General features: G+C 42.4%; 1 protein-coding gene across 1 annotated transcript in view; it reads left to right on the forward strand.

The window, feature by feature from the left end:
- Positions 1 to 8,590: 8,590 nt before the first annotated feature.
- The window catches only part of usp54b (ubiquitin specific peptidase 54b), a 41,573-nt gene continuing 37,527 nt past the window's right edge, over positions 8,591 to 12,636 (forward strand). The window contains exon 1 of the mRNA XM_078279954.1: positions 8,591 to 9,185. Coding sequence (XP_078136080.1) covers positions 9,030 to 9,185 — 156 coding nt within the window. The 5' untranslated portion in view covers positions 8,591 to 9,029. The remainder of the gene's footprint in view (positions 9,186 to 12,636) is intronic.

The following is a 12,636-nucleotide window of genomic DNA, read 5'->3' on the forward strand; positions in this document are numbered from 1 at the left end:
CACATGTGGACCTATACTTTAATGCTACAGAGTCTAAGCGGGGAAATGACCTTGAAGCGTACAAAAAAAAGGATCTCAGTCTTGTGCCTACTGTATGTTCACACACTTGAAACACGCACATATGCATAATTTCTCTTTAGATTTGAAGTGAGGAAGAGGAGAAAGGGAACACAGACGGAAGGATGAACTCTGGGCTCTCCCTATTGTCAACAAAGGCTATTTGAAGTTGCACATAACCCAGTTACAGGGAAACCACTGTGTGTGTGTGTGTGTGTGTGTGTGTGTGTGTGTGTGTGTGTGTGTGTGCGCGCACATGCATGTACAGTTTTGTAAAGGAGGCAGAGAATAGGGGAAGAAGGGGAGTGAATGAGAATGGAAAATAGAGGTCAGTGGAAGAAAGTGAGAGACAGGGCAGGAATAAAGTGAATGAGAGGGAAAGAGAGGAAAGTGCAGCCAAAGGAGAAGGAAAGAGACCTGTTTGTGAAAGAAAAGATCAAGACCGCTCTCTTTTACAGGGATGTATAAATATACTTCTCGTCTTTTATATTTGCTTGAGTGGGAGGGAGACAGTGTGAGAGACAGGCTATTGTCTTCGGGGACAGTATCAGCTCTTTGTTCAGCCTGCATGACACCGGTGTCACTGTCACCAAGCCCCACTAACCCACAGCACAGAGTGAGAGAAACAGTGGAAGTAAATTCCGATTATAAAAAAGTGTCATTAACAGCAATTTATTTCCATTGAACTCTGAGTTTGTTTTTGAATTTCGAAAATCTTTTCTCCTCAGCTGAAGGGAATACATATTTGCATTACTGTAGATCATTTTGGACATACTGAAGATGAAAACAAAGAATTATGGGACCTTTCCGGGAGGTCGCACTTTAGACGTTGGACAAAAGTATATGGACACTGTCATGATCCTGGGTTTCGTTTAGTTTCCTGTTTTCTCTTGTCTTGTTTGACTTCCTGCCTTGTGCGTTTTCCCGCCTTTGAGATTGTCTGCCCCGCCATGATGTGTTTCACATGATGTGTTTATCATGATGATTGTGTATTTAGTATTGGCGCTTTTCCATTACGTGGTACCTGCTCTACTCGCCTCGACTGTACTCGCCTTTTTTGGTTTTCCATTGCGAAAAAAAGTCCCTGGTACCTGCCAACACGTACTTTTTTTTAGTACCACCTCAGTCGAGGTTCCAAGCGAGCTGAGCCGATACCAAAAGGTGACGTGAAAGCAACAGAGGGGGGTGTCCTGAACCAACCCGCCATTTTTAAATAGTTTAGCCAGCTGTGTTTATTTTTGTTGCCTCCAGCTTCATTTGAAACAAAATGTGTCTTCTGGCTGTGGCAACAACAACACACCTTCCACGTTCTGTGTGTGTGTCGCGTTAGGTCACGGCAGTTTACTGCGGCGCCGCTATGACGACCTGCCACGCTGAGGCGGTACTAAAATCTGCAATGGAAAACGGACGCACAGTGAGGCGAGTAGAGTCGAGGCGAGTCGAGCAGGTACCATGTAATGGAAAAACGCCATTAGTGTGCTCCCTTTGTCTGGTGTCGTTGTATCTTGTGTTTAGAAGTTCTGCCTGTTTCTAGTGTTCAGTTTCCAAGTGTTCCTGTTTTTCCCTGTTTTTTGGATTTCATGCCTGCTTTATTTGGACTGTAAGGTTATTTTCATCATTAAATCATTGAAACTCTCCCTGCTACCTCCTCATCTATTTTTCTGCGTTTGGGTCCAAACCTGCAGTTCCTGAAACTGACAGATGTACTTTTCTGTACTTTTGTTCCGGGGCTGGTTTTCATGGTTCGTCCTTTAGTTCCAATTCCTTACTGGAGGTTTTGATTTCAACATCTACAATTCCATGACAAACTCCACCTGCTGAGGAAGATCGTGTGATGGGATTAAAGCTCCACAGCTACTGAGTGTTAGCTACTTGCACACATTCAATGGTATTTTAGACAATAGCGTGCTTCCAACTTACAACAGTTTGGGAAGACCCTTTTCTGTCCCTCATGCACAAAGTCAGGCCCATGAAGAAATGGTTTTCCCAATTTGGTGTGGAAGAAATTGACTGGCCTGCACAGAGGCCTGACCTAGACTCCATCCAACACCTTTGGGATTCACTGAAACGGCCCAACATCAGTGCAGCCAGGTTGCAAAATCTGGAAAGCCTGAAACCAGAACAGTGGCTGTGATAGCAGCATAATAATGACTATTGTTTTGGAATAAGTAGTTCAACAATCGCATACATACTGTATGGGTTTAATGGCCTGGTGTCCACTTACTTTGTTTAAGTGTCCATATATACGTTTGGCCATATATGTATTTTAAACAAGTAGTTCCTAACCTTGTGGCTCGGGAGCTCCCAGGGCCTGCAAGTGTTTCTGCTTCACAATTTTTTCTTTTCTTCTAAGCTGTGCTTTTTTATTGTGAACAACATCCTAACAACTATCCAAGTAAAACTGCCTCCAACTCAGCAACCTCTGACAAGGGGTCGCAATAAGACATTGCTTTGCGTTAAAGGTTCACAAGCCAAAAGGTTGGGACCCACTGATGTTGGTACCCTGATATTCTCATACTGACTTGTGGAGTCATTTTTATTCTTGATAAATATTAGTATAAGTGAGTAAACAATCCTTTGTCAGATGTAGAGGAAATACTTGGACATCTTCATCTTCCATTCAGCTTTTCCAGTATGATACATCACACTTTGCATACTTGGATGGAAACCCAGCTGTTTTAAATACAGACCAAAGTGAACCAGGAGAAATAAAATGACCTCAAATGTATCACCAAAACAGAGAGTAAACAACATGAAAAAGAAGTGATGAAGGGAACAATGGGAAGAAAGCTTGATCCGTGTGTCATATGTGGTGCCACTGTCTCTCGATTTCGCAGAATGTTTACATTCATCACAGAGATGTGGATCAGAGAGGAAGCGTGACAGTGTGCCATCATTTGGATTCTGTCCTCGAATAAACTCCTGCAAGCTTCTGAAGTTCTGCATGTCGCTTGATGAGCTCAGTGGAAATAAGTGACAGAATGGAGAAGACAGAGGTGAAGAGGAAAGCAATGGGTTTGATAGTGAAAAGGTTGGGCCTGAAATAGTGCAAGGGGCAGGGTGGAAAGTCTGAGGAAGTTAGGCAGAGAAAAAGGGAAGGTATGAAGTAAAATGAACATCACTGGATGAGAGTAGTAGTAACAGCAGTGGTGACAGTATAGCGGAACCTTGAAAACAGCTGTCTGTCTTCAGTGCTCCCTGCTATGCCCTCGCTGGCTCTTATCGATCCACAAGTAATCATCTGCTGTCACACTGATACACACATCTATTTAGATACAAACGGAAAATAGACCATTTAAACGTCCCTTTGAAGTCTTACTTAACATTAAACCTACCTTATACCTAAAACCTTTTCCACACATCACATACAGTATACAATCGATGCTTGTACCTGTGATTTGTTGAAGCAATATCACATTTATTGTAAGTAAAGCAATCTGAGTGACCAGAAAAGAAAGAATGTATGTATGTAAAGTTACATTAGTGTAAAACATGTTGCAGTTGTAAAACTATAAAGCATAAGGTTGGCAGTAATAAACATTTTTCTTATTGTCAACAAATACCCCATAAACACCAAAACCAATAATTCAACACCTGACCCTAAATCCACATCCTGACCCTTGAAGAAGTCAGGACTTGAGACATCTAGCTAGACTATCTGTCCAATCTGAGTTTTCTCTCCCGCAACTATTTTGCAGCGGATCTGTGCAGAGTTTAGCGCCGCCCATGATGATTCTGATTGGTGTAAAGAAATGCCAATAAACCAGAGTACGTTTTCCTCCCATCCCTGAATGCTGTGTGGAGTAGCTAGACTCTCCTTCAGCGCGCTTTGGAGGAGGGTCTGGCAAAGCGAGACTAAGGCCTCACAGACGACACACACACATGCTGTGTCTGGATGAGTGTCTTGATCTTAACATCTCATGTGGAAAATGTCTTCCATGTGTGGTCGCTGTTTGGGCTGCGATTACGGGTCCTGGTTTCCTTATGCCAGCGCAGGGTCAGGGAGTTTGATTGACTTGTGCCTTGACTCACTCTGGCTTCCAGGAACTCTCTACCATCAATACACATCATCATCACTCGCCAGCCCGGTGTGTCTCAATGTGTGTTTGTCTGGGTGTGTGTGTGTCTGTTTGTGTGTGCTTTCTCAACCAGTGCAGCACAGTGTTTTTTTTCAGCTAAATCACATGGTTCGGCTTTTCCACCACGTGCTTGCTGCTTGGCCTATTTCCATGGTAACTAGCCGAAGATGTGGATACACACACACACACACACACACACACACACACACACACACACACAGGCCACATAAACAGCGGTTGTATGAGGTTTTGCCAGAGCTATCTCGGTTGTGTGTGGCTGTGCAGTCAGAGAGAGGATGTGTGATCACACACTCCACACAGGCACAGTGGCACAGTGGCACACACACACACACACACACACACACACACACACACACACACACACACACACACACACACACACACACACACACACACACACACACACACTGTATGCTGAGACAGAAGCTCAGGATACTGTGCTGTACAGGAAAAATGGCACACAGGGGCATGCCAGCCAATTCTCTTTATAAATCCTCTGGCAATTTGGATTTGTTTGTTTATGGATGAATGCATTGAATGTGAATATCTGTTTTTCATGTAGATAGATAAATAGAAAAGTGTGGGAATTTGTCAGTATGCAGTAGGACTGTGTGACTAGTGGATGAACTGACATTGCAAAGTTGCATACTTTTTCCTTCTATATTTGCTCTGAAGTATTCAGATCATTACATCGCCCCTACCTCCATCCCACCCCCTCATCGCCCCACCTCACCACCCAAATCCCATGTGGCCATCGCCATAGCGACAGCCCACGCTGCTTGCTTGCTCGCCGCAACATCCCTGCGCCCTCTGGCCTTTAGCCAAGGGGATGCTGTGGTGGCAATGCAACCCGGCAACCAGGCGAGGGAGCTTTGCCAAAAGTGGGGAAGCTATAGGGGAAGAGAAGAAGGGAGGGAGGCAGCGAGGGATGGTGGAGGGGGGCACTGCGGATCTGTTAGCTACTGCCCTGTGGTGTTATGCAACTTCATGTACACACACCCACGCACAATTACTGTAGGGTGACAAACACACAAACTGCCCCTTTTTTATCTCCCTCACACACATTCGGAAGCTGTACAAAGTGATGCTCAAACCAGTATAAGCTCCAGATAATGTCCCTAAGTACCGATTATGAAGTGACATAACAGATTTCTCCAAGCGGTCCCTGTGTTGATGCAGTGCTACACTGTTCACTGTGATGATTGTCATGATTCATGGTGCAAAAGCAATGAAATGATACATTTAGATTAATCGATTTTTGGCCACTAGGGGGCAGAAGAACATGAAAGCAAGCTAACAAACAAACTCTTCCTTAGCTTTAATAACTGTCATGGCTAATGTGTTAGCAAACAATTGCCTGCTTAAATATCAATCAGGGAGCAACATTAGCATTACTATTGTGTTGTCTTTCTGTCCAACTGAAACATGTAAGTTCAAAATGTAGGGGAGAGCCGGGACAGTTGAAACACTTTTTAATTAAACGTAATTTACAAAGCAATCATATCGCACTGAAAGCTAATATTTTGTCACTAGCAACCTACACCTGTCATCTGTCAAATACAGTTGCATTTTCAGCTTTGAACAAAACTGTTATTACAGCAAAAGTGGGACATGCGTAATGTTTCATTCACAATTGAAACAGCATGGGGGGGACGGATGAAACATACAGTTTAAGCCATTTATACTTCCCACAACTTCAATATTTTACTACATATCATTAATGGTACTCCCAAAAGGTGTTATTTTAGATAGTTTGTGCCTGGGCTATACGTCTTCGTGAATGTCTGTTAACAACTAATCGCCGTCATCATGAAGCAGTTATTGAAATATCATGCACTGTGGATGATTCTGCCATTTTTATAGCTAGAACAGTAAGTTTTCCCATTTATATCATGTTTCTATTGTGGAAAATGTCGTTTTACTAGGTTTTTACATGGGTTAGGGCACTGCACATCCAAATAAGTGCCCTTAACGACCCACAGCCCGTCAGTCTCCATAGGATAACATGGGAAAACTCGACCCCCTACCTGGTGGGCTCAAATATATTTTCATCTTTCTAAAACTGCTTTTCCATGTCTCACCTCCATGAATTATTGTATAAACACAGATATTTGTGCATTTACTTAAAATACATGGAGTTACAGCCAGGTCGGGATGGTTGTAACAGCTGTTTCAATCGTCCCGATATAGATATATGCCATTATAGCTTGTTTTGCTTTCCATGTAAACAAGCATGCAATATGAAAGTCTGGGATTGTGGAGAACACTAAATGGTCTACTGAATAAGCATGTAGTCGAACCTTTAAATGAAAAACACTCATTAATAATCGAAAAAATGTAACCGCTAATGAAGTTTACTTTGGACCATCAAAACTCGTTTATCGCCTGTAACTCTGTGATAAAAGGAAATAACGGGAAGATATTTGGCTGATAGAAGGAGGTTAACATGCTCTATGTTTTGACCTAAGGAAGTCTGTCTATCATCATTGCACTCGGAGAAAACTGGAATGTTTCATCCGTCTCGCGTTTCAATCGTCCCGGCTCTCCCCTACTCTCCTTTTACAGTAGCTCTGTTTTAGTCTCCGCCAACTTCTGTTAAATATACGGAATGTCTATTTGCACCCCAGGTACGAATAGCCTCGGCCACACAGCTGAGCTATTAACACCCTGTTACGTAACAACAAAAACACGTTGCCTGCGTGCACCAAAATCATGGCCGACGTTCATCTTCCTTGACAGCAGAAACTGGCATATTAAGAATGTTTATAACAATTAAATTTCTAGCGGAAAATGGATACTACAATTGCGCTTTCTGTCTTCAGTGAAAGCATACAACTGTTAGTTTGTTAGTTAGTACCTATTCTTTATATACAATATGGTTACCTAGCAACCAAGGCTTGAAGACACCAGTTGGTAAACAGTTGTATAACATTCCATCAAAACTGCTAGGTGAGAGGTTAGAACTCTGGAGTTTGATTCCCTGGTGAGGGGATCTTGTTTTTTTCATTTTGGATTGGATAATTTGCACGCCATTGCGCAAGTCAGGGCCCGCGTACGCGACATTTCTTTTGCAGGGTGGTAGGGGAAGACTCATGAATATTCATTAGGGGACTCTTCCCTGAATGGCTAGTACTCGTTGCCTGCTCTGGTTGGGTTGGTTAGGTTTAGGCAAGAGGAGTGGGATTGGTTATGGTTAGGGTAAGAATGTCAGGGCGAGCCAATCAATGATGAGTTCCCTAATGAATATTCATGAATCTTCCCCTACCACCCTGTAAAAAAAAATATTGCGGCCCGCGCAAGTGTATATATCAGCGTCTCTCTGAAATGTGCGAAATATTGGACACTGCAACGATAATATTCCAAAAAGGTGTAACACATGAGTGGTATGGATAACTGTGTGTAAATATATGCCAAGGTACTGTAAATGCACAGGGGTGCAAATAGCATACATTGATATTTGTACCAGACGGGGTATTAATAGAACACATTGCTGTGTGCACCGGCGGGGTACGAATAGCATTCATTTCTAATTGCACCAGGGTACGAATAGCATACACTGCTAATTGTACCAGGGGTGCAAATAGCCTCACTTTTAAATATATCTGGTTCTTCTAGCTGCTAAATGTTCAACTAGCTTCTCCATGAGCTAGCTGCTAACTGTGTCTGTCTGCTCTTTGACCCTGGGCAGGCAGTGTACAGTGGGTTTATTGACAATGATGAGACTATGCTGTACAGAAAATTTGCAATAAAGCCAAAACAATTAACTGCAAGGCTAAAACGCAACACAAAGCTGCAGCCAGTACCCAGGGCCCTCATGTGAGGAGGGCCCAAAAAGAAGCTTGAATGAATAGCTGTGGATGAGGGGAGAGGCCCATAGAGAATGCCTTTCTACAGGGCCCAGAATTTTGTGCTACGTCCCTGGCTGCAGCATTGGATGTTAATCCTCTTTGATTTTGCCACATTGCACATACATGTGCTTGATTAATGCAGGTTTAATGTTGATGTAATCCTTGAAAGCAATGCAAGGAATGTTTAAGTAACTATATCCCTGTCTGCCAAACTTGAAAATCAATGACATTTTTGGGCTTGGCTAGGTCAGTACCCCCCACAGTTAGCTAGCTAATACTATAGAGCTGAACGCTACCAGGGTAGCCTTTAAATATTGTTTTGCCCACGTAAGTCACTTTATAATCGTCAGTATGTCATAATCAATCGGGATGCAATAAGCTTATCAGCAATGGTCAATCCAGGGGAGGGTGTCTAACTCCCAAACGGCATTTCGAGTTTTTATCTGCATTGCTAACACTGTTTATACAACTGATGGAACACAGTATATTATGCAGCATATAAAGTTAACATCTATGTGTGCTCTTGCTAGCTGCTTGTGTGAGGTTTACTAACAGGTTGGCGTTTGTGTCTTACAGGCAAAGTGAAAGAGGAGACGAAAGCATTGAAGGGGTCCCCACATGTGAGCAGGAGTGCTGCCCAATCAACATTTATCCATCACATTCTGCCAAATTTCGCTTTGGACACGCTTTCATGTCCTCAGACACAAACTGCTAAATCCAAGGAGCTAGAAAAAGAAAAAGCCAACTGCTGGCTCCAGCAAGTGGACAGATTTTAAAGTAAAGACACGGCTGGAGTGGGGGAGCATTGTATGGGTGCCAGATCTCCCTCCGAGACACACCGCATCTCCTCGATCTACGGCTTCCGCCTCCCTCCTCCACATCCCTCCATTTCCTCCTCTTCCTCCTCCGCTTTTCTCTCATTCTCCCTCGTTCTCTCTCATGGGAGTGACATAGAGGCCGTCGCTTGGTCTGCTGCCCCGCCCCTTACCCGCCTCGCTGTGGAAACGGGGGTGTCCAGGTAGTGATGTCGTGGAAGAGGAACTACTTTGCGTCGGGTGGCGGAGCAGTAGGCGGGGTGCAGGGGCTGGTGACCCCGAGAACCATGACCTCTATCGCACCCAGCAAAGGTCTGAGCAACGAGCCGGGACAAAACAGCTGCTTCCTCAACAGCGCTCTGCAGGTCAGTTGGATAAACACACACAATACACAAGTATTAGGGGAGTCAAATGTTTTTAATGGAGATTTTTAGGACCATGTAGTGGTCTTGACTGGCCTTAACTAAACCAATTTTCATAAAAGAAAAGTATCACACTGGTCCAAAAGCTCCAAATAGTTTTTGCATGATTTATTAACAATTTTGTTAGCAATTTTATTTGCTAATAAAAATGTCAAAACTACAGTATTTGGATCCTTTTGGACTGTTTACTGAGTGTAAACTTTTCGTCCGACCAAAAAGCTCCCAAAAGAAGCAGTGCAGGCCTGCAGAGCAGAGAAACCAAGTGTCTGCTGAAGTCTGTGGGTTGGAGACATCAGACAGTAACTGAAATATTAAATCTGATGACTTACTTTGATTTATGTTATGTCACTTTAACGTGACTTTACTCCAATTACTTTCTATCCCCTAAAAGTGGACAGATGTTGTAAAAAAGGGACATAATTCCTGACTGATTAGCTCATGTGGGTGTGAATACTCTTATATTAAAGCTGAAAATCTGCATTTTAATCTTATATTCATTGTTTCATTTCAAATCCAAGGTACAGAGCCAACACAATGACAACATGTGTGACTGTACTAACACTTTAAAAATGCACCCTTTCATGCTAAAACTACATAAAAGTACAGGCTTTTACAGATAACAATGCATTATCAGTGCTTATTGAGCTTCATGCCAGAAGCTGTGTCTCTGATACTCTTCACATTTATATACTGAAAAGATTTAAAAAGCTGTAATTTTATCTTTACAATGTAGAATTTTGTCATTTGTCCGTGCAATACTGGCAAAACATACTTTCTAATAAGGCATACTTTATTTATTTGCACTAACTGCACAATGCTGAAACACACACTCATGCACCCACAGTTCACATGCCCCACCGCCCCCCCTCACACTGCAGTAAATTGATATTTAAGCACGACAAGGATGAGATTAGGGCCATATTAATGGGTGTTTGCGTGTTTTGGTGGGTTTTGGCACCACTGTCAGTCTGGCTTCAGTGTGGACGTCCAGTCTGTGTGTGGAGTGGGTTACACTGCGCTGCTACTGCTGCATCTCCTCTCTCTCTTTACACACACACATACACACACACACACACACTCTCTCTTGACTTCTGGCTTGTAAGAGAGCGAAAGCAAGGGAAGAAGAGAGAGAGGTTGGAGTAAGCTGAAGAGGGAGGGGGGATGATGGGGCAGAAGCTTAGGGAGATTTGAAGAGAGCAGAGGGATAGACGAAGAAGAAGAGAAGTTGCTTAAGGAGGAGAAGAGAAGAAAGAGGGATGAGGAGTATACAGTATGAAAAAACTGAGAAGACTAAAGGGGATGCTGCCAGGCGAAAGATTGGAATGAAAGAGTCTGATAAGGTAGGAGCAAAATATGGAGTGTTTGTGGTGAGAGGAAGAGAGATAGATGAAAAGACAACGTGAAGGACATAAGGTTTTATTTGTGAAATGAAAATGCTTCAACAACGGCATGTATAGCAGCTTCAGCAGGGAGAGAAGTGGGCCATTTCAAGGACACACGAACATGTACACACACACACACAGCACACACACACACAGCACACTCACAGCACAGCGTACACATACAGAGGAGAGAGTATGTTCAGGACACAGATGAGTGAGGATACGCTTCATGTGTACATGCTTGCTTATATCATCTTGATAGATTTACGTGAAGTATGAGGGGTCAAAGTTCAGGTTTAGGACAGACTCGCTCTATTGGCATTACAGCTGCAACTAGAAATGATTGATTAATTGTTTTGTTTTTATTGTTGACAATTTGTTTCTTTGGTCTATTAAAAAAATGTATGAATGCAAAATGTTAGATAGTGAAAAATGTCCATTACATTTTCCCAGGGCTCAAGATGATGTCTTGAAGTTCAAAACCCAAAGATATTCAATATAAAATGATACAAAACCAAAAAAGCAGCAAATCCTCAGATTTAGAAGAAATATTTTTTTTTTAAAACATTACTAATTAATCAATTATAAAAATTGCTGGCGATGAATCTCCTGCTGTTTTTTCCTCAATGCACTTATTGATATTAAGTGAACTACTCTTTGCTGCTTCTTGGACCCTAAGGGCCCCTTGGGCAAGGCAGTTAACCCCCCGCTGCTGCAGTGGAGCTGCTGGGTGGCAGCAGCGGTGGTTATTTTGTGTGGATGTGTAAAATTTAATGAGAGCGAAGGAAGGTGCTATGAGGTGAAGTGTGTGTACACCATCAGCAAGTTTTCACTGTGTAAACATGTAAAAATAAAATAGCTAAAGGAGTTATAGGCTTTGATGAAGCAGAAACACATGGGTTCACTCATCCAGCAGTGTTTGTGTGTGTGTGTGTGTGTGTGTGTGTGTGTGTGTGTTTGGTTATGTTTAGGCACCAAAACTTAGTTAAGTTTAAAGCTTTAGTGCGTAACCTTCTGATATTAATGAATGACCGTTACATTCAAGTCATCGCCAAATGAGTTGCTACAAAGCTAATTAATTAATTAGCTAATGACTATCAGCTCCACAAAACTTTCTCTGTATTTCTCAGTAAGGCTATGTTCAGAAGATTGTGGCGTCCAGTGACTTTCTCACTCAGAAACTTGAGTGAAGATAATTACCTCTTGTGTGTGTGTGTGTGTGTGTGTGTGTGTGTGTGTGGGGGGGGGCGCTGTCACGGAAAGCTTGTATGATGTGGACGCACAACAGTTTTGTTGTCATTACTTAGAATTCCTCATGGGGGCGACAGAAACTACGCCCTATAGCTTCAAAAAAAACATCGTGGTTTGCTTTGGACAGTCTCAGAATCTCAGATACTACAAATAAAACAGTGACGTTTGTCTGTCAGGGAAGTCGCTCCAATGCACAACTAGTTTTCATAATTTCTCATGATTGAGTTTTGCATGTTTGTTTGCATGTTAGCTGTAGGGCTTGACTGCAACATCTCTGTCCCTAGAAATTAAATGTGTATTCTACGAGTTTTGAAGGAAATGTAATCTAACATACTGTAATGAGGAAATGTTAATTAATGTATCCAGCAATTCACAAAAATTTGAATACTGAACATGTCAGTAAAATGTTCACTGGCAACTTATTTTGTTTGTTTTTCACTAAAACATCTTGCAACACAATATCTGCCAGTAACAACTACAGCATTATTTAATTTTTCATTATTATATTTGGACACTGGCAGCACTTGGCTAAGGTTTGGCAAATACCATTGTTCTGGTTTAATATAGAAAAAGTCTGCAGTGACTTCAAGCACTTTAACTTAAAGTACTTTTGTTGCCTAAACATAACCACATGGGACCCCCGACTCTGGTGTCAATGTCTTGCAATAATCCAGGCAGCGATTATGTTTACCATCGCAGCGTAATTGGGAAAACTATTTAGGAATATAGAAACGTAATTTCTAGAACACAGTGTTGCACTG

The sequence above is a fragment of the Sander vitreus genome, chromosome 21 (genome assembly GCF_031162955.1).
Source record: "Sander vitreus isolate 19-12246 chromosome 21, sanVit1, whole genome shotgun sequence".
Classification (NCBI taxonomy): Eukaryota; Metazoa; Chordata; class Actinopteri; order Perciformes; family Percidae; genus Sander; species Sander vitreus.